The 20,921-nt window shown below is 44.3% G+C and overlaps 2 protein-coding genes across 3 annotated transcripts; both read left to right on the plus strand.

Moving 5' to 3' along the window:
* The first annotated feature begins 4,805 nt into the window (after positions 1-4,805).
* Positions 4,806-8,666, plus strand: vps72b (vacuolar protein sorting 72 homolog b). The gene is made up of 6 exons (XM_076988568.1): positions 4,806-5,313; positions 5,671-5,823; positions 6,115-6,238; positions 6,886-7,128; positions 7,947-8,091; positions 8,236-8,666. The coding sequence occupies exons 1-6, from the start codon at positions 5,197-5,199 to the stop codon at positions 8,663-8,665; spliced, it is 1,212 nt and encodes a 403-aa protein (XP_076844683.1). The 5' UTR covers positions 4,806-5,196; the 3' UTR covers position 8,666.
* A 2,481-nt stretch (positions 8,667-11,147) lies between these two features.
* tmod4 (tropomodulin 4 (muscle)) lies at positions 11,148-19,900 on the plus strand. Of its 2 annotated transcripts, none has more exons than XM_076988571.1 (10): positions 11,148-11,259; positions 15,238-15,429; positions 15,557-15,713; positions 15,797-15,919; positions 17,699-17,791; positions 17,886-18,016; positions 18,506-18,613; positions 18,917-19,060; positions 19,222-19,366; positions 19,678-19,900. In XM_076988571.1, exons 2-10 carry the CDS (start codon positions 15,322-15,324, stop codon positions 19,698-19,700), a joined length of 1,032 nt encoding a protein of 343 aa, XP_076844686.1. In that variant the 5' UTR covers positions 11,148-11,259; positions 15,238-15,321; the 3' UTR covers positions 19,701-19,900. The 2 variants fall into 2 exon arrangements, with proteins under 2 accessions (XP_076844686.1, XP_076844687.1); XM_076988572.1 differs by having other exon boundaries at positions 11,177-11,259; positions 15,241-15,429.
* The last annotated feature ends 1,021 nt before the right edge of the window (positions 19,901-20,921 follow it).

The raw sequence follows: 20,921 nt of genomic DNA on the forward strand, positions 1-20,921 counted from the left end.
TGCACATAAAGCTGGATCTAACAAGTCCTCTCCTGAAGCCCAAACATGTGACCTGTTTTTCATAGAGTAACGCCTCAAGAAGAGGACTTGCTTAACAACTTCCACATTCTAATGTTTAGATGGCATTTAAACTGGGTCATGTCTGCAAAACAGCTCTGAAGACATTCAACTGCATGTGTTACACAGAGGGGGAAATAAAGTGTCATTACTTCTGATAGGGATAAACATGCACACCAACACTGCATGTCCAAATGATATTGCTGGAGCAGATCCCTTACACAGCACCTCTGAACCTCTGAACCTCTGAACCTCTGAACCTCTGAACCTCTGAACCTCTGAACCTCTGAACCTCTGAACCTCTGAACCTCTGAACTCTCCTCCACTCCCTCTTACTCATGATTATGCTCTGCAGGACAGAAATGACACTTTTTACCCTATTACCTTTCTTCTACTCATATTAACCAAGCAAGAATTGGACTTTAGGGAAGAATTAACTTTTGGATAACTTTTAACCATAAATTCTTCCTTCAATTCTTAAACGCTGCAGAAGTCTCTGGTCTAAGTCTCTGATCCTCAAGGCAGGTTTAACCCACCGATACCTGAAGAGCCTGCGGTAACCACAAAGGGAGTGTCAACATTTTTTTGTCCTGCAGAATCATAAATCATACTTCTGATTTAAAATACTCAAAATACTTCGGAGGGGGTGGGGGATCAGGGGAATATGCCACACCGCTGTTACTCTGATTTGGCACATGGGTAAGAGTACCCAGCTGTCATATTTTGGTTAAATACTGTTCAATACTGAATATTAAACAAAGGCAATGGTGTCATGATGTACACTCATTAGGCTGTAACAGCAGGGAGGACACCATACAGGCCATACAAGAACATGATGTACAAAGAGAAGCATTTAACCTGCATGATTAACATGTCCAGGCCTGCAACAGAGAAACCTCCTCTTAGTTGAAAATATGATCTCTTTGGCATGCACACAGATGCCTCTAAGGGTAGAGTTGTTTTTTCTTCTAGACTAAACGTTTAAATGAAAGTGCTGAAGATCTTTTGTCTTTTGCTATTCATCACTTGTCACCTACAGAAGTAAAATATCTAAAGGACAACGTTCATGCTGCAATGTGATGTTGCTGACAGTACAAACTGAGGATGACACAATTTTTTACACATAATTTATCTGGGTAATTTTTGTCCTTTCTCTGCAGTGGGACTAATAAGGGTTTCTACGTACTGTGCATCTAGCAATTCTCACTGGCACACTGCATGTGTTGCTTCATTACAGCTTCACCTTGTAACTGTAGCGTCACTCTGTAACTGTAGCTTCGCTCTGTAACTACAGCTTCACCCTGTAACTGTAGCGTCACTCTGTAACTGTAGCGTCACTCTGTAACTACAGCTTCACCCTGTAACTCTAGCGTCACCCTGTAACTGTAGTGTCACTCTGTAACTACAGCTTCACCCTGTAACTCTAGCGTCACCCTGTAACTGTAGTGTCACTCTGTAACTGTAGCGTCACCCTGTAACTGTAGCGTCACTCTGTAACTACAGCTTCACCCTGTAACTCTAGCGTCACCCTGTAACTGTAGTGTCACTCTGTAACTACAGCTTCACCCTGTAACTCTAGCGTCACCCTGTAACTCTAGCGTCACCCTGTAACTGTAGCGTCACTCTGTAACTACAGCTTCACCCTGTAACTCTAGCGTCACCCTGTAACTGTAGTGTCACTCTGTAACTGTAGCGTCACTCTGTAACTGTAGCGTCACCCTGGAACTGTAGCGTCACTCTGTAACTGTAGCGTCACCCTGTAACTGTAGCTTCGCTCTGTAACTACAGCTTCACCCTGTAACTGTAGCGTCACTCTGTAACTGTAGCGTCACTCTGTAACTACAGCGTCACCCTGTAACTGTAGCATCACTGTAACTGTAGCGTCACTCTGTAACTGTAGCGTCACTCTGTAACTACAGCGTCACCCTGTAACTGTAGTGTCACTCTGTAACTGTAGCATCACTCTGTAACTGTAGCGTCACCCTGGAACTGTAGCGTCACTCTGTAACTGTAGCATCACCCTGTAACTTTAGCATCACTCTGTAACTACAGCTTCACCCTGTAACTGTAGCGTCACTCTGTAACTGTAGCGTCATCCTGTAACTGCAGCGTCACTGTAACTGTAGCATCACCCTGTAACTGTAGCGTCACTCTGCTGGGGCAGATGATTAGGAGGACTCAATTCTCACATTTCAGTTACATCTGCATGTGTGAAACCTTGTGATGGACAGAGCACCTGTAAAACCTGGGCTGTGTTATCCTGGGCTGTGTTAACCTAGGCTGTGTTATCCTGGGCTGTGGTAACCTGGGCTGTGTTATCCTGAGCTGTGGTAACCTAGGTTGTGTTATCCTGGGCTGTGTTACCCTGGGCTGTGGTAACCTAGGCTGTGTTATCCTGGGCTGTGGTAACCTAGGCTGTGTTATCCTGGGCTGTGGTAACCTGGGCTGTGTTATCCTGAGCTGTGGTAACCTTGGCTGTGTTATCCTGAGCTGTGGTAACCTGGGCTGTGTTATCCTGGGCTGTGGTAACCTAGGCTGTGTTATCCTGGGCTGTGTTATCCTGAGCTGTGTTAACCTAGGCTGTGTTATCCTGGGCTGTGGTAACCTGGGCTGTGTTATCCTGAGCTGTGGTAACCTTGGCTGTGTTATCCTGGGCTGTGTTATCCTGGGCTGTGTTATCCTGGGCTGTGTGGTAACCTAGGCTGTGTTATCCTGGGCTGTGTTATCCTGGGCTGTGTGGTAACCTAGGCTGTGTTATCCTGGGCTGTGGTAGCTGCCATCAGCCAATTTTACAGGCATGACCATATTTAACCGGTTCTAAGCTTTCTGAAGGAACACTTTTCCAAGGATTTCAGCTCCACTGTTTACTCCAGTTTCCAGAATTGACCCTAATTAATCCGTATCAAAGTTCTCCGACTGTTTGTGTATATGAACCAGAAAACTGTTTTAGTTGTAAATAGCAAAGAGTTTTCCATAAATGTTCCATTCATTACCAAAAATGTTTACAAAATACATTACAATAATATATGCTCTCCAGCCCTTTTTTGGTGTGTTCCTCTGTGCTTCCATGGTGAGTGGGCTTACTTCAACACACACACACACACACACACACACACACACACACACACACACACACACACACACACACACACACACACACAGAGTGGTGTTGGTGGGTAGGCAGCTGGCTGTGAATGGGGGGGGGCGTGGTCTCCCTGCCGTTTACCGTCATTAGCCGCATCAACACATTCCCAACACATGAAGTCATCAGCCACTCCAACTCTCACAATAACGCCCCTGTAATCTTAAAGCCCACGCAATGTCTGAGTGCTTGGGGCTCGGACTTGAAGAATGGACTTAATGTAAATCACTGGCTCTCATTCATAAACCTCGGTGTTCAGTTTTAGAAACTTTGAATGTTTAATATTTTCCTTTTGGTCATACTTGTGTTTTGCTTTAAGCACTACCAGTTCATTTTGAAAACGAATGTTAGTTTCTGTGCCACATTCTGGAGTTGAGTCTGGAGATATGACACATAGAGAATGTAAGACTGCGAAACCAGACTTCAAAATGATAAGAAACAAAATACCACTTTGCATACAAAGACATTCCCTCGCCTAATGAATCAGAAAGGGAATTAGATCAGACTGTAGAAACCTCAACTGCTACTTTGTTTCCTGGCATTTCGTAACAGATCCTAATAAAGTATTTCTTCATTCTTTTGGTTGTTATCACGTTTTTTTATGGGAGACAATAAAGTCACCTACACGTAGTGAACCTATGTACTGTTGGCATATGTACGATTTCTAGACATGTCTGCCTCTGACTGAGGATTGGAAATCAAACAACACATAACTAAAAATACAATATTCCAGACTTAAACTTTCTGACCTTGTGCAGTATGTGTAGCGTGCGGATTGTGGTTGTGTTTTTATTTGAGTGCTTTTGTGCGTTGTTTACTTTTGGTTTCCAAATAAATGTGTTGGGTAGAAATAACAAGTAAAGTTTGTTGAAAACACACACACTGTGGCCTTGTTCCAAGGACAAAGCCTTCCTATCAACCAAGCACATTATTTAGTACAAAGACAAGCCACTGTGAGACTGATACGCTCTGAAAATATGAGATCTAGAACTTTATAGTGACAGGCATATTGTTTACATGAATGAGAGTTCAGAATTGAAAGCAACTCACACACATGGTCCTTATTTCATGTACAATCCAGTGCTGGAACACAAAATTTTACATGAGAATAAGGTTTTTTTTTGTTGTACATCACCTATTTCCCCTTTACACATTCAAAGTTCCCCTTAAAGTCTCAAAAATGCTGAGGATTCTCAAAAAGTCATGTAATGTGGAAAGCCCTTGCGGTGTTCAGATCACCTTCTGTCTTTGTTGGCTGTGGTCCCTTTAAATTTCTTTCATGTTTTCCATCTCTGAACAAACCCAATTATGTCCTGCGCTTCCTGCTTGGTAGCATTCTTTCACAAAACATCCAGAACACGTTATGTATGCAGTAGGTATTTTAGAAAAGTTGCAAGAATTCCAAAGACAAGTGAGTTTGTGCACATGCACATATAAGCTCGTGAGGTTGGCTATTTAACGCAAAAGGAATATAAAGCACAATATTGCTTTATAATGCAAAATGAAATTACAGAGATCCGCGCTTCCTTATTTAAATTTTTAAAGACATATTTAAATGCCATAGACCTTTTGAACCGTATTATTCCAAACTAGTGACATCTTAACGTGGTGCCATCATGAAACGCTGCAGGGTCACTCATTCGTGATCACATAAGAACTCTTAGAGCGCCATCTGGAGGCCACACAGCTGAATTACTTGTGGTTCTATTGGTTGGGTCTGAACAAGATATTCATCGATTGTGCTTTTTTGTGCGTACTAGTAAGTCTGACACTTGTTTCATCTGTTGTGTGTTAATCTATAATGTTTTAACATCACATGGATTGTTCATTTAAACGTGTGCTCCTCGAGGTGGGCTCCGAAGCCCTTTCATCCCCGCGCTCACTGCGTCCTTCACTCGGGATTTAGACACATGTGATGTGTCAATTAGAAACGGGACAGCTCGTCACTCTCTTAATTCCGTCAATAAAGGTCAACGGAGAGGAAAAAAAACTAAAGAATGAGCGTGGCTTTCTGTCGGGCTCCGCGGAAGAACGCGGGGAACCGCATGTCCAAGCTGCTGGACGCGGAGGAAGATGATGAGTTCTACAGAACCACCTACGGAGGATTCAGCGACGTGAGTGGCGCGCGCTGCCCGCACCGCGCACGCGACAGCGCACCTGGCGCTGCAGGCCACTGGGCATGCATGTGGGCCAGAACTAGTACATGTGTGCAAGGTGTGTTGTGTCCGTTTTGCAGCCTGCAGTGTCTTTTTTTGTAACCCGCGGGTAGCTGCAGAGGTTATTTCGTAATCTGCGTGATGCTAAAACCAGGTGCAGAACTTGTAGAAGAGGTTTTAGCTAGTCTGGCACTACTGTCAAGAAATGACGGGATTAATAATGGATGAAACACATTTTAATGGGTTTTTACGCGTGTGTGCTGCGTGCCTAGTGTAAGGACAATATGTGATGATGCCTTTGTGTGTGTGTTGCAGGAATCAGGAGATGGTGAATATAAGGTGGAGTTGTCGGACACCGCGGACGAGGTGGACAGTGACTTCGACATCGACGAGGGGGAAGAACCGGACAGTGAGCAGGAGGAGGACGGACCACGGAGGAAGACCAGGGTGGTCACCAAGGCCTACAAGGTGTCGTGCGCCTCAGATGATGATTTGATTCATTCTCTGGATTGTAGTTCACTTTGCACTAACATTCACATTAAGGTTGGCTTGAAAGAGATTAGTACCTCAAACCAGCCTTTCTGCTGTTCAAAACTGAGGACACTACGTTTTAATTCATTCATTCCATTTTCATTCATTAACAGGTCACTTTTTTGTTAGCCAGCGTGACTAGATTGTAGTTGTAAATTAATAATGTTGGTGTGATCAGTACTGATGATCAGTCTTGTCTATTCCCCGTGTTGCACTGTGTTTGCCCAGGAACCTATTAAGGTTGTGAAACCCAGGCCCAAGCCAAAGAAGCTCAATGAACTGCCTAGGAGGGCAGAAAAGACCAGGAACGACAGACATAAACCTGTTGAGCTCCAGGAAGACACCAGCAAGAGTGAGACTCCTCCAGGGTTACTGCCTCTGAGGAAGAGTGAGACTCCTCCAGGGTTACTGCCTCTGAGGAAGAGTGAGACTCCTCCAGGGTTACTGCCTCTGAGGAAGAGTGAGACTCCTCCAGGGTTACTGCCTCTGAGGAAGAGTGAGACTCCTCCAGGGTTACTGCCTCTGAGGAAGAGTGAGACTCCTCCAGGGTTACTGCCTCTGAGGAAGAGTGAGACTCCTCCAGGGTTACTGCCTCTGAGGAAGAGTGAGACTCCTCCAGGGTTACTGCCTCTGAGGAAGGTGTTTCTTCACAGTGTACAGAATAGGTCTTTAACTAATTGTTAAAATAGTTTAAAAATGGTTGTTCTCTTGTGAAAACAAGATTTTTGATTCTGTATAGGATTGTAACTGTGAACCCTAGATTCATGAAACCTATCACTTCCTGTGGTTTGATTTAGTGATGTAGCTATGCCTTGTTTGACATTACTTATGTTTATGGGAATAAGAGTGCAATAGTGGATCATTTCTTGTTGATGTGACAGCTGTTATGAGGGTGTATGTAACTTTCATGTGGGATAGGGAAGAAGTTCTGGAAGAAGTGAGTCCACAGGTCAAGGGTCAAGGTGAGACAGTGTGACATTAGCTTTTGCTTTGCCTCAGACATCAACCGACAGCGTAAGCTTGAGCGGGTCAGATGTGCGGCGCGACGTGGCGTCTCCGTCTCGGACAGGAAGTCTGTGAGGCAGTCCACCACCGAGCACACGCGGCTGACCTACCTGAGGCTACAGGAGAGGCAGGTCGCCCCACGACGCAGGAAAGGCACACGCCACGAACGACCTCTGACCCAGGCGGAGCTCCTAGCTGAAGCTAAGGTGACAGCGGAAGTTAACCTCCGCTCACTGGGTAAGAAAGCAACTCTACACTGTAGCTTCCAGCTTGACTTACAGCTGGTATACAGTAAAAAGGTGACTAGCACAGTAAATATGAGATGAAATCCCTGTGGAAATAATGACACAGACCTGCATGCGTATGTCTAATGATTTCTAATATATTATACTGCTCCCCCTTTGTTCATTAAATTAGTCAAGGTAGCCACAAACCTCTATCACACTACAGCATCGGCATTCTGGGATATGTAGTCTGTCACCCAGTTCTCCCACAAAGCACACAGGCTGAGAGGAGCCTTCACTTCCAGGATGGTGTGGTGTAACCCAGACAGACATGTTGCACAGCAGGACATCATCTTGTACACACACTGCAAAAAATGCACTCTAATGCACAACTGACATATAACAAATCATTTAAAATCATTATAAAACACAAATTTTCCCAATTTTCATGCGTTAACCATTACAAGTTTCCACCTGCTCTCTGGTGTCCACATGATAATTACCAGCATGGGTCAGGGCTTCAGAACACTAGTAACCAGGCCGTGAGCTGCCATGCCTCTAGAATCGGCTAGCGTGACTAGCAGAGGACAGCGCAGGAGAAAGTGAGGCCCCCACACCCAGAGAGACGCTGGCCAAGTGTGTGCCCGGAGACCCCTGGCTCCAGAAGGGCATTGCTGAGAACCAAGCTCAGGTCTCGCAGATAGAACGCTGTGTTACTCCTTCCACTCACGAGCGTCATATATTCCCTTTTTAGACCATGTAACCTTCACAGACAGACGAGCGATCAGATTAAGTCATAAAGGTCTCCTCCTTTTCCTGTGCTAAATCCAGAGAACTATGAGCGCCTGGAGGCGGATAAGAAGAAGCAGGTTCATAAGAAGCGTCAGTGTGTGGGCCCCATCATCCGCTACCACTCCGTACAGACGCCCGTGCTGAGCGAGCACTTCCTCAAAGAGGAGAACGTGGACGTTGAGGGGTATTCTTCTCCGTCAGCATGCCTGATCCTTCATTTAGGACCAGATCGTTTGTCCCACTCCAAAGTATGAGATGTAGGAAATACATGATGTGTTTCATTAAAAGTGCTTCACCTGCAGTGTTCCTTCACTCGTGCGGTCTGCAGGTTGGACCAGGACGTGCAGCTGTGCCCTCACAGCGGTGGAGTTGTAGATCCACCCTGGACAGAGACGACCCCCCCCGGCCCCCTTGCCTCCACCTCCGCCCCCTCCGCTCCTCCAGCGCCACCAGGAGGCACCAGGTGCTCACGCACCTACATCACCTTCAGTGAGGAGGACACCTTCCAGACGTTCTTCCCCAACACCCCCGCACCACGGATCCCCGTCAGGGAGGTGTGCCCGGTGACCCACAAACCGGCCGTGTACCGCGACCCCGTCACGGATATCCCGTACGCCAACGTCAGGGCCTTCAAGATCATCCGCGAGGCTTACAGGAAGTACGTGAGCGCCCACGGCCTGCCCTGCACCAGCGCGGCCCTCGCCACAGAGCCCGGGGCCCGGAGCCTGCGCCAGAAACTCGTCCTCAAACAGGTGTAGAGAGACGTGGGGGGGGGGGGGGGGGGGGGGGGGGGGGACTTTCAGCAGAGGAAAGTACCGTCGAAAAAGAAAGCGAATTTGAATCGGTCTTGAGCTGAACGATATCCTTTCAACTGCCTCACTAGCGATGGTCTGAAGTGTTGAGGCCTTGTGTTTCTGCCTGATGTTACACAGAGCTACACGCTCTGAAGGCAGCAGCTGTCACACTGCAAGATTCCCACAGTTCTTCTCGTGTGTTTGGGGACCATGCAGATGTTTGATGAACGTTTGTCTTCTGCTTGCTTTGGCACAGTTGTAAGTCTTGACTTGTTTAGAGGTTAATGAGTGGGTGTGGTCAAGAGTCAGTGTTTTAGTAATGCTAATGAGTGGGTGTGGTCAAGAGTCAGTGTTTTAGTAATGCTAATGAGTGGGTGTGGTCAAGAGTCAGTGTTTTAGTAATGCTAATGTCTGGGTGTGGTCAAGAGTCAGTGTTTTAGTAATGCTAATGAGTGGGTGTGGTCAAGAGTCAGTGTTTTAGTAATGCTAATGAGTGGGTGTGGTCAAGAGTCAGTGTTTTAGTAATGCTAATGAGTGGGTGTGGTCAAGAGTCAGTGTTTTAGTAATGCTAATGTCTGGGTGTGGTCAAGAGTCAGTGTTTTAGTAATGCTAATGAGTGGGTGTGGTCAAGAGTCAGTGTTTTAGTAATGCTAATGAGTGGGTGTGGTCAAGAGTCAGTGTTTTAGTAATGCTAATGAGTGGTTGTGGTCAAGAGTCAGTGTTTTAGTAATGCTAATGAGTGGTTGTGGTCAAGAGTCAGTGTTTTAGTAATGCTAATGAGTGGGTGTGGTCAAGAGTCAGTGTTTTAGTAATGCTAATGAGTGGGTGTGGTCAAGAGTCAGTGTTTTAGTAATGCTAATGAGTGGGTGTGGTCAAGAGTCAGTGTTTTAGTAATGCTAATGAGTGGGTGTGGTCAAGAGTCAGTGTTTTAGTAATGCTAATGAGTGGTTGTGGTCAAGAGTCAGTGTTGTAATGCTAATGTGTGGGTGTGGTCAAGAGTCAGTGTTTTAGTATTGCTAATGTGTGGGTGTGGTCAAGAGTCAGTGTTTTAGTAATGCTAATGAGTGGGTGTGGTCAAGAGTCAGTGTTGTAATGCTAATGAGTGGGTGTGGTCAAGAGTCAGTGTTTTAGTCATGCTAATGAGTGGGTGTAGTCAAGAGTCAGTGTTTTAGTAATGCCAATGTGTGGGTGTGGTCAAGAGTCAAGTGTTTTAGTAATGCTAATGTACTTGAATGCAGATATTGTAATTTTCAATGATAAAACTTCCAGTGTTGTGCTGTTTCATTATTGTTTATTATATTATTTCTGCTCTTTTAATTTTCATTAAAGAGCCTCGGGACTAAATGAAAGGTGACCCTTAACCCCAGTACCCCACTCCTGGTGTTTCAGAGGCCATTGGAGAGGTGCACATGACTGGGTAGGTGGTTACACAGACCCAGTTTAGATCTCATGAGCAGCAGATTCACTGATGTTCTTTGTTTATGTAGTGTACTATCAGTGGTCTGAAAACATCAACATATAAAAGCTGTTTGTATACTACAATATGAAGTACACTAACAGTTATTACATCATGCTGTAAATGCACTATGTGTATACTACAATATGAAGTGCACTAATAGTATTAAATCGTGCTGTAATAGCACTGTGTGTATACTACAATATGAAGTACACTAACAGTATTAAATAAATCACATGCTGTCAGGTGATTCAGTGTCTTTGTCCACCCTCCGTAAGAATTGGTACACGCAGTGTTGAGAGGGGGATAAACATGCCTTCTTTAGTATCCTTAGAGAGTTTTAAACATAATACAGTGCATAAGGAGACAAGCCTGGGTCATGGGAAAACCCAAGACCAAAGACTAAAACCCAAGACTGGTGTTTTAGTAGCCGCCACTAAATTCCCACCATGTTTTATTTTTCTGAGGCGCAGCAGTATAGTGGTGGAGTTTACAGTTTTATACTCTCAGTGTCGGGGAGTTTTGTCAGGGGTTTTTTTTGCTTCTGTATCAACATGGAATTTGTATCATAGGTCTTTTTTCTGCAGTGTGTGCATGTATATTAGAACCACGCTGAACTGGAAAACGGCTGCTTCAGATGTTGCGAAAGCTCAGAAATGCGTGAGGTATTTGTGTGCAGCTTAAGCTTTTATCATGCTGACCGTGCAGTCTGGATATTCTAACTTCTACCACTAGAGGACAGTATAACTCCTTTTAAATTAACCCTACGTTGGGATAAAACATGAGCACGTGTGCTGTTTTTCTTTCTCTCTTTCTCTCTCTCTCTCTGATTGATAGTCACTCTTAACTAAAAGAATAATTATATGCAGACTTTATAATGTGCTTGGCAGATGTAAGTATCTCAGCACTACCCAGAAAGCAGGCGGTTGATTTGGAGAGGGAGATGTGGGTGGAGAGAAATAATGGGGGTGTGTTTGTGTGTGTGTGTGTGTGTAGTGGGTAGGAGGGGAGGGGGAGGGGGAGGGGGGGGTTGCTGTAATGTCTCTCTCAGATTCCCAATGCTGGGCTGGCCCTGCTGAAGGCTGACTGACTGTGAGTGCAGGTACGTAGCAGGCGACCTCTCACTGCCACAGAGTCTGTACTTTCTAAAGTGTGTGTGTGTGTGTGTGTGTGTGTGTGTGTGTGTGTGTGTGTGTGTTTAGGCTGCATTGCTTCCTACAATTAGAATCTGTTTATGTGGAATAGAAATATGGTTCTAGCACTTAGTCATTTCTGCAATTGTGTGCTACTTCTGTATAATCTAAATTTTTTATTATAGTGTAGCATTTATTTGTATTGCTGTGTATTATTGTTTATTTGGTGTCATTGGATGTGGCCTTACAGTTTATTTGTGTTGCAATAAATGTCCTTTGCTATCTAACATACTGTTAGTTGTGTGCTACCTTGGATGTATCAAGCCTGGTCATGAACGTTTGGTGCTTGGTGTATCATGTATTGCTTTACAGACTGATTACGGTTCCGTTTTAGTTGTTACACTCTAGATCCTCGCGGACGTCCCTCATGTTCAGTGAAGCAGCTCGTGCCCTTCTGTGGATGAAGTTGCAGGGCTATTTAGCAAGTTTGAATCAAAGACCTTAAACTTGTATTAGAACCATATTAAGCCTTGTTTTTTAATACAATTGGATGCAACATTTTGTTCAGTTTTTATGATAAATTTTATCTTAATTATTTGCAAGAAAACATTTTTTAAATAGATTTTTCATTATTGTAGGAGTTGCATGAAGACTGAGGATGGTGTTAGAAGAAGTGAAGGTCTGGTGTAAGATCTGCGTTGTCAAACGTAGCTGAAGACTGAGGCTAAAATTACGCTGGGGTTGATTTGGAACTTTACATGTGGGCATTGAGAGCTGAAGTAGCTGACCAGACATAGTGCCAGATCTTCTGTTTGGAGGTCCAGGTCAAGACAAGCCTGAGCTCACACGCATGCGTAGAATCATTCAGCATGTTTGGGAAGGAGAAGAATTACAGTATTACAGCTTTTACTTTTCTGTGTTGTGATTCTTTATGATTTCAAACCTCTAACATTAAAAATATTTTTTGTTAATTCCTAGAATTCCTTTTTTTAGCCCATCAATAATTATTTAAGTTCTGGTTCACATATGTTCTGTGCATTATGTACTTTGGTCACAAAGATTCCCTACAACATGCATTTGTCTTCGAGGCCCCTCACCTTGCTGCATGTTGGACCCCAGCCAACCTCTGACTCCATGACGGGCTGCAGAGACCAGGGACGAACTCGCTTTGCAACTGATGTGATGTTTTAATTAGTTACTCTAGACTTTTTATATGTTGTTGTTGCATAAAAATAGTTCCATATGAGTCACATTATATGGAAAACCTTCAGCATAGTAGTGTGACAGTAGTTAACGTCTACTCTAAATTTCTTTGGCACTTTGGATAACTTAATTGATTGATGTTGTATAATTATTAGTGACTTCAGCTTGAGACATTTGACACTTCACTGTACATCTATTTACAGCACTAGCCAAATGACACACATACACGTCATGTATTTCATTTCAGTCCTAGTTCAGGTTAAACACACAATCTCACAACTTAACACACATCGTAAAGATATTAAAATGAAGACCTATACTACAACAAATTGTTCTCCGCAGGCGCAAATACGGCTGCATGTGGAAAGGTCTCGTTTCAAGTTCTTTGGTGCAGTTGCTTGAACGGGTGGAGTCAGGGCGTGAACGGGTGGAGTCAGGGCGTGAACGGGTGGAGTCAGGGTTTTGGTGTTTCTTTGCATTGGTTGTAGCAGAGCTGATGTGAGCTGGAGCTCCGTAGACAGGTGTGTGAAACAGGCAGCTGCCTTCCACGGGACACTGGGAACAGTCATAAACACGTCACCTGGCCAGTGGGGCTGGCTACATGTATTTATTGAAGAGACAACCTGGTGTAACTATTTATAAGTCCATCTGCTATCAATCTTGTGTTACTGGTCTTTGACAGACCAGTGTGAAATGAGCAAGGTCACCTAAAGCTGTTTCACTTTGACAAAACGGCAAAGATCCTGTAAAATTTTACATATCGAAAAAAAGATGTGTGATAAAAAGTTTACTGAATTGATTGCAGATAAGTGGTAACTCTCCCTACAAGAAATACAATAAACAGATATTTCGAATCCTGAAGCAGCTTAATAGGTCAGTTATTTTGTACTGAAATGATTTTGTACTGTCACGGTGTCCTAATACAGAAACATCACCATCCAGCACTAGTGATTTACATCAGTGATCAGGGATCGGTGAAGCATTTTGTGCACGAGATTGTACCAGTTCATGAGGGGAGACAGCCCCGTTAAAGTGTCAAATTCTGCAACTTGGCCAATGGATCCAATTATATGGTGTGGAAATATGAATATTATCTCAATTAGGATACATTTACTTCATCATCGTAAGATCTATTTTCTGTAGTGAATGATTAAGTTGAGACAGACTTGCTAAAAATAGCGACATGTTGTATGAAGACGTCACAGTTTTTGTGCAGTCGTTCATTCAGATGTCCAGGTGAGACACTAGTCTGCCAAATCTCTATAGCCTGGTCTTCCCCAGAGCTTACAAGGGCTCGTGGTGAGATTAATGCAGACTAACTCTTCAACAGTCTGCCACACACACTTCTCATTCTCATGATTTGTGTTGGGGGGGCCACGGTGAGCCAGATGCTGTTTTGTTGGGGTGTGGTGGCGTGAAACTTTAGGTGTGCCTGGTGTTTCTTATCGGCTCTGCTCAGTGATGGGCGTGTGGTACTAAACCCTGTCTGGAGGTGAATGTAAGCCTCTGATAAATTAGGGAGCTCCACTTGGTATGGTTCTCACAACTGTAACACAAAACTCAGGACTGCCATTCTGGCACTAAGAATAGCAGCTCCCTCTCTTCTGCGCTGTCTCTCTCTCCCTCACTCGCTCTCTCTCTCCTCACGCATGCTCTCTCTCTTTCTGCTCAGTGATATCAGTCCAGAGTCCCTTTTTTCATATGCTCCAGCCGTATGTTCCAAATATAAAAATATAAACTAGCCAGTGCTGTGTGCTGTAATCTGAGTATTCCGCCATATGGAATTTCTTCATCATATCATAGCATGAGAAAGGGTGGTGTGTCATGGCCCTTATTCGGCCGTTCTGGTGTTTACCAACGAAAGCTGTTCTTTCTTCTCCGCATGCTCCATGTTTGTCTTGTCTTTGGGTATCCTGAAAAGGTAAATGGTGCTATCTGCTCAAACTATCAATCAATCAATCAAAGTTTATTTGTATAGCGCTTTTCACAACACATGTTGTCACAAAGCGCCTTACAGGATTTAAAAGGTTAACAATACTACGGGTCCAGAACCCTAATGAGCAAGCCAAGGGCGACAGTGGCGAGGAAAAACTCCCTAAGATAGTGGGGAATAGGAAGAAACCTCGGGAGAACCAAGACTCAAAAGGGAACCCATCCTCCATTGGGCGGCCCGTTAACACACAGATTACACAAAATACAGACAAATACACAAGTCACACACAAATCACACAATCAGACTAAGTAAAGGTAAAAATGAAAGTTCTGGGTTATGATATTGTCACTGTAAATGTCTGTTGATGAACGCCAGGCTTTCATTCCGTGTCGGAGCAGCGATGCTGGTATTGTAGGCTCCGACTGCAATGTTACTCTCCAGGTGAACCTCGGAGAAAAGATACGAGATGTAGTAAATATGTAACAGATTAATCAAAGGCCAAACTAAACAGATGAGTCTTTAATCGAGTTTTAAACATTGAGACTGTGTCTGAGTCCCGAATAGAGGCAGGAAGATTATTCCACAATTGTGGAGCTTTAAAAGAAAAGGCTCTTCCACCTGCTGTGATCTTTTTGATCCTAGGAACAGTTAATAACCCTGCGTCCTGCGAGCGAAGTGAACGCGCTGGGTTCACTACTGGTTTAGAGAAACACGGCCTGCTTATCAGTCAGATTCCTTTTCTTCTGTGGGTTTCAGCTACACTTGGCACATGTTGACAGCTAATGTGCCTGAATCGATTTCTCTCATCCAGCAGGACGTGATCTTCCTCTGTGACGTCAGGGCTCTGCGTGTCTGGGCTGGCGGTGTGAAGTAGGGGTTAGATCAAGCAGACAAGATGTCAAAGAGCGACCCTCGGGACATCGATGAGGATGCCATCCTCAGGGGCCTCAGCGCCGAGGAGCTGGAGCAGCTGGAGTATGAGCTTCAGGAGATGGACCCTGAGGTAAAGGAACCTGTGAGATACACCGCAACTGTGTAATCAGCTGATGGCTTTATCACAATGCACCTAAAACCATGCAAATCACCATAATCCAACATTCCCCACCCCCCCCCCCCCCTATTCCTCCCAGAATGCCATGCTCCCAGCTGGACTACGCCAGCGTGATCAGACCAAGAAGAGTCCAACGGGGCCATTTGACCGCGTCTCTCTGATGGATCACCTGGAGAAACAGGCTCTGGAACACCAGGACCGCGAAGACCTGGTGCCCTTCACCGGCGAGAAGAAAGGTAGCGCGACTACTACATCTGAGGGCAGAGAGGGGCGTGGAGCATGTGCCTTCCTTTGAGATCATCTGAATCTGCCTCTCTAGGGAAGAAATTTATCCCCAAGCCTGGAACAGGACAGATTCCTATTGAAGAGCAAATCACTCTGGAGCCAGAGCTGGAAGAAGCTCTGAAGAATGCCACGGATGCCGAGATGTGCGACATTGCAGGTGGGTGGTGTGGGAGGTTGGCTGGCAGATCTCATGGGAGCCATCCTGGACCTGACAGTCTGGCCAACGCCCAGAGCTTGGCTTCACCTTCTCACAGATTCCACTGTTCAGATTCACAGAGCACACTGGAGTCACAGGCCCCCAAATCATTTAACTCCGCTAACACAGAGGTCTCTGCTATTCAACCCAATAATAGAGGTTCATTACTCTGGTCTGACCAGGTGACAAAACACGAACTATCCTTCTATTCTAAATCAACAGATTACAAAAGTCTAACACTATACCAACGCTGCTTAAAAACAACAACAATTTTGGTTCTAAAACAACAATTGTGGGTACACCTACCCTTATATCTTAGAGGTCTTAGACATTTGGCTTGCAGTCACTTTCAGCACAGTTCATCAGTTCACTGGATTTACCACTGGCTATAATGTTTGTGCTGGCCACGCTCAACACATTGTGTTAACTATTCTCAGAGAAGTGGGGCGTGGTGTTGGACTAGAGCAGGTTTTTCAATGAAGCTACATGAAGGCTATAGATTATAGTACTGTACACCAACACAGTTTTCTTATATTTATTGTGTAATAATGTGTGTGTACCTTCCAAGCTAGACATTTTGTGACATGCCATAACATTTCTCCATAATTACCATTTTAAAACTTTATATTCAGATTACTTGTGAAAAGACTTTTGATGTACAAAACACTGGTGCTCTGTCAGACTATCACCAGGTGTCAGCGTGTCTTACAGATGTGTATGGCCGGGCCATAGCACACAGTATCTGATTCCCATAGCTCAGCAACTCACCAAAATAAGATGGCAAAGTGCCACTGGGCTAACATGACACACACAGAGGGTGGAGGGGGTTGGTAGATGTGAAATATTAACAGTGGTCTGTAGACTGGCTTAGAGCCATTTGAGGGGAAAAAAACAGCTAAAAATCTTGCAGACTATGATGATTATTGTGTTGAGATAACAGGAACACAATATAGAATATATATTCGTTCTATAGACGTCTCCCATACATTTTATTAAAAAATAATTTTCACTACAAAAAACTTTTTTTATTATTAAAATAAAAAAAGAAATATGATTTATTTATTACATCTTATCGTTTTCATTTTTGTAGAAACGTACGTTTTAAATGTCTATACCATAATGACAAACTAAAATAATGTCCACAGTGTGTCCCCTTCTCTGTGTCCCCAGGCCGTCTTCATCCGTCTGGACAGCAGTGGTCCTTCTATCTGCTACAGGGTTAAATGAGCTTGAGCGGCTCGCTGAGCCCAGAGATTAGACACGGTGGTCGAGCACATCATTGAGAATACACAATTCTCGCGTTCAGTCTGGGATTAAATGTGTGGGATTAAAACCTCTCTTTGCTGTCACATCATTCTTCCGTCCATTTTGTGACGGATATCCGCGTTAAGCAAACCCGACAGGCAGCTGTCTGAAGTACGCGCACGTCTTTGATGAATTGTTATCTTTTGTTTTTAACACTCCCGGGTGTTATCTAAGGACACAGTAATGGGTCCTCTGGGCTTCCGTCTCCCTCACTCTCCCCAAAAAAGTCTCAGCTGTGACTTCCCTAAACAGTTGTCAGGGCTCAGATCACTGGGAGTTATGAGGGAGTTCACTCGAAAAATACTGCCACCTTCTGGTGATGATGTACAATCTCCGTTCTACCTTCAGTTACAATTCTCCAGTTTAATTGGCTTCCCTTCGTAATATACAGTATAAAATACGTTACATTAACTAAAATTCCATTGAACTTTGCAGCAATCCTGGGGATGTATACACTCATGAGCAACAAGCAATATTACGACGCGCTGGGTGCACACGGCAAGATCGCCAACACAGAAGGCATCAAGAGTACGTGCCCACTTCACATGACCACCACAGCAGCCTGTTGAGATCTCTGCTCTGATACCCCTGCTGTAACCCAGTCTGGCGTGTGCTCCTGCAGGTGTGGTGAAGCCCGACGTGTATAAGACGTATCCCGAGGAGCCTCCCAACGACACAGATGTTGAGGACACACTGCACCGGATCCAGAAGAATGACAGCAGCCTGACAGACATCAACCTCAACAACATCCCAGTAATCTCAACCTAATCCCAGTAATCTCAACCTAATCCCAGTAATCTCAACCTAATCCCAGTGACGGCTCTCCATCCCCGCCCGATGCTTTAGCTGTGACAGCTTGCGTTAGCTTATCTTACATTTACAATGGACCTGAAAGTTACCAGCTCAGTGCAACATACTGGAAAGTTGACGTGTTTGGTCGTAGCCTACCGAGATTTTGGTGCACCAGTACCAGATATTTATTGTTCTTTCTTCAGGCATGTTTGTCGGACTCGATGGACCAACTCCCATAAACATTTCAGAGTCTTGATCAGAATTTGTACTAACTAATGACTTGAAATAATCTTCCACAGCACTGAGACTCCCATAGGACATGGAACTGTCTCAAGCAGTTCATCAAGACACCTGTAGTAGCAATTTAAAGCAATTTATGTATATGAAATGAAGTAGTTCTATTTTGGACATACTGAGAACAGCAGGAGTAACGGGTGCTTTATCCATCAGGATATTCCCATCCCGACACTGAAGGAGATCTTCCAGGCTATGAAGAGCAACACTCACGTCCTGAGTCTGAGCATCGCTGCCACCCGTAGCAACGACCCCGTGGCCTACGTGAGCACCCCCACGTGCCCCCCCCCCCCCCCCCCCCCCCCAACGTGACACTTCCACTGCTGCTTTGCCTGGACATTCACTCACGTTTTTCACACCTTGTTTCAACATCCCCCGTTGGTGAACATCAGGGAAACCAACTTGGAGGAATTTAAATGTGCTTATAGAAAAACATTCAACTAGGAACGTTATATGGGAAATTTGGATTTTTGTTGTTTTATTCTTGCCGGATTTGAAGGGACAAATTATACTGTACAAGTGTACCAGTGTAGTAATACCGATATTCTCTCTGTCCTTATTGGCCAGGCAATAGCAGAGATGTTGACTGCAAACACAACACTACAGAGTCTGAATATCGAGTCCAACTTCATCACTGCAAACGGAATGATGGCTATTACTAAAGCCCTTTGTGAAAACACCACCCTTGCGGAAATTAAGATTGACAATCAGGTGAACGTCAACCATCGTAACTTCTGATTTGCTGTCAGAGCCATGTGGTCTTTGGCACCAATATTAACCTGAGCACTCCCTGCAGCAGGGATCGCACGTGATTGGTTGTGCCAATTCCAGGCTGTTTTTAATTGGCTGGCTGTGTGATTACCTGCTTATAGAGACAGAAATTGGGTGACTCTGTTGAGATGGAGATCGCCTCCATGTTGGAGAACAACCCCAGCATCTTGAAGATCGGTTACCACTTCACCCAGCAGGGTCCTCGTGCCCGAGCCGCCATTGCCATCACCAGAAACAATGATTACTGTGAGTCCACAAACACTTTAGTAGTCACGTCTTTTACAAACACACCAGAGCTCAGAGGAGCATAGCACACTCAGTGAATTGGCTGGTACATTTAATACTAGACGAACTAGATGAACTAATACATTAATCCTCAGTAATTGTCAACACAATTACTCAGTTCAGCTCAGGAACTGCTAAAAGCAAAACACCAATTTCACTACTGCACAAGTGTCGTTCACCTTGTGTGCTCCGTTTTGCATCAGGTTTGTGTGCAGGAAAAAAAGCCCCAGTGTTTTATTTATATGATCATTATTTTGTTTTTCCATATCCAGTTCGCCAGCAGAGGATAAGCTGAGTCAAAGGTTGCCATGGAGTCTCCCAGAGCAACGCTGAGCAGTTACAGACCCATGACACAGACAAGCACTGCTGTCTTCATCACCCAGCACCTCCCATCGTGGAGATCATTAGCTAATACACTGCTCCATTCTCTTATGTAGTCACTGGATTTCATCAAGCCAAATGCTTTTTGACTGAATAAAGATCATGTGCCTTCAATCTGTCAATGTTTGTAAACTTGTAAAAAAGTCACTATTTGATCATTACTTGAGTCATGGATATATTTTTTCAGTATGGTGCTTCGAACAGAAAAATTATGTACATATTTTAAATAAACCGTTATCTTCTTCATTGTCTAATCAGGCTTCGGTTCTGTTAAATTTAGATCAGAAATGGTGTGACCTTTCCCTTACCTTCTTTGAACAGGTTCATTAAGAGCACTGGCATACCTAATTCAGATCAATAATCTGCATTAAATTGGCATTCATTTATTGACTGGTGCATTTCACACAGTCATTAAATCCATCACTGTCGGTGCCATTTTGTTCCTTAACATGGCAGACTGAAATGTGGATATAAGTGGATCATAACTAGCAACGTGCATCAATCATTTGTCAGGAAGGCAAGCCAGCCAAGATAATCACATTTCATTTATCCACAGTGATCGATCATCTGTCTGTTCCCTCTGCATCACCAATCAGACACTGATCAACAAGTTATGAAACCACTTGAGGTTTTAATTGTTATGTTAGTGACGTTTGAGCTTCATGAGGCAGTCTTGGCTCTGTGTGTGTGTGCTGAACCATTGTGTGATGAGTTCACTGCGAAGACAGAGCTCGTTACTGTTGGACACATCAGACTCGGCCCGGTCGGAACTGTTCAATTCCCCGCTGTAGCTGTTGGCTTGGTCCTCTGCCACCTGCCTATTTATACTTATGGACTAAGAGACATGAAAGTCAGTCCCCTGAGATTGAGTTACAGATGCCCAAATATAGTTTCAGACCAGGTCAAGAAAGACGAGGCAGACACACAACACTCGTGTTCTACCTTCAAAGCAGCTGCTAGCCAATCAAGACTATTCATGGACTTGTGGCTATATATACACAACTGATCACTCTCAACACTCAAGATATTGATCCAAACCATAATGCTTTGGCAAAGGCGATTTGAAGCACACAGAGACTGTGTACTTGCTGCTCGATTATTTATCATCTATATCATGTCCTACAGGTCATTATCA

Source organism: Brachyhypopomus gauderio, unplaced genomic scaffold (genome assembly GCF_052324685.1).
Source record: "Brachyhypopomus gauderio isolate BG-103 unplaced genomic scaffold, BGAUD_0.2 sc62, whole genome shotgun sequence".
NCBI lineage: Eukaryota > Metazoa > Chordata > Actinopteri > Gymnotiformes > Hypopomidae > Brachyhypopomus > Brachyhypopomus gauderio.

What these genes read in the sequence shown, in the direction of transcription:
- vps72b (XM_076988568.1), top strand. Translation starts at nt 5,197, where the DNA reads ATGAGCGTGGCTTTCTGTCGGGCTCCGCGGAAGAACGCGGGGAACCGC. An exon ending in TGGTCACCAAGGCCTACAAG is followed by an intron (nt 5,824 to 6,114) that starts GTGTCGTGCGCC and finishes GTGTTTGCCCAG; the next exon opens with GAACCTATTAAGGTTGTGAA. An exon ending in AGTTAACCTCCGCTCACTGG is followed by an intron (nt 7,129 to 7,946) that starts GTAAGAAAGCAA and finishes TGCTAAATCCAG; the next exon opens with AGAACTATGAGCGCCTGGAG.
- tmod4 (XM_076988571.1), top strand. Translation starts at nt 15,322, where the DNA reads ATGTCAAAGAGCGACCCTCGGGACATCGATGAGGATGCCATCCTCAGG. An exon ending in CTTCACCGGCGAGAAGAAAG is followed by an intron (nt 15,714 to 15,796) that starts GTAGCGCGACTA and finishes CTGCCTCTCTAG; the next exon opens with GGAAGAAATTTATCCCCAAG. An exon ending in CACCAGAAACAATGATTACT is followed by an intron (nt 19,367 to 19,677) that starts GTGAGTCCACAA and finishes TTCCATATCCAG; the next exon opens with TTCGCCAGCAGAGGATAAGC.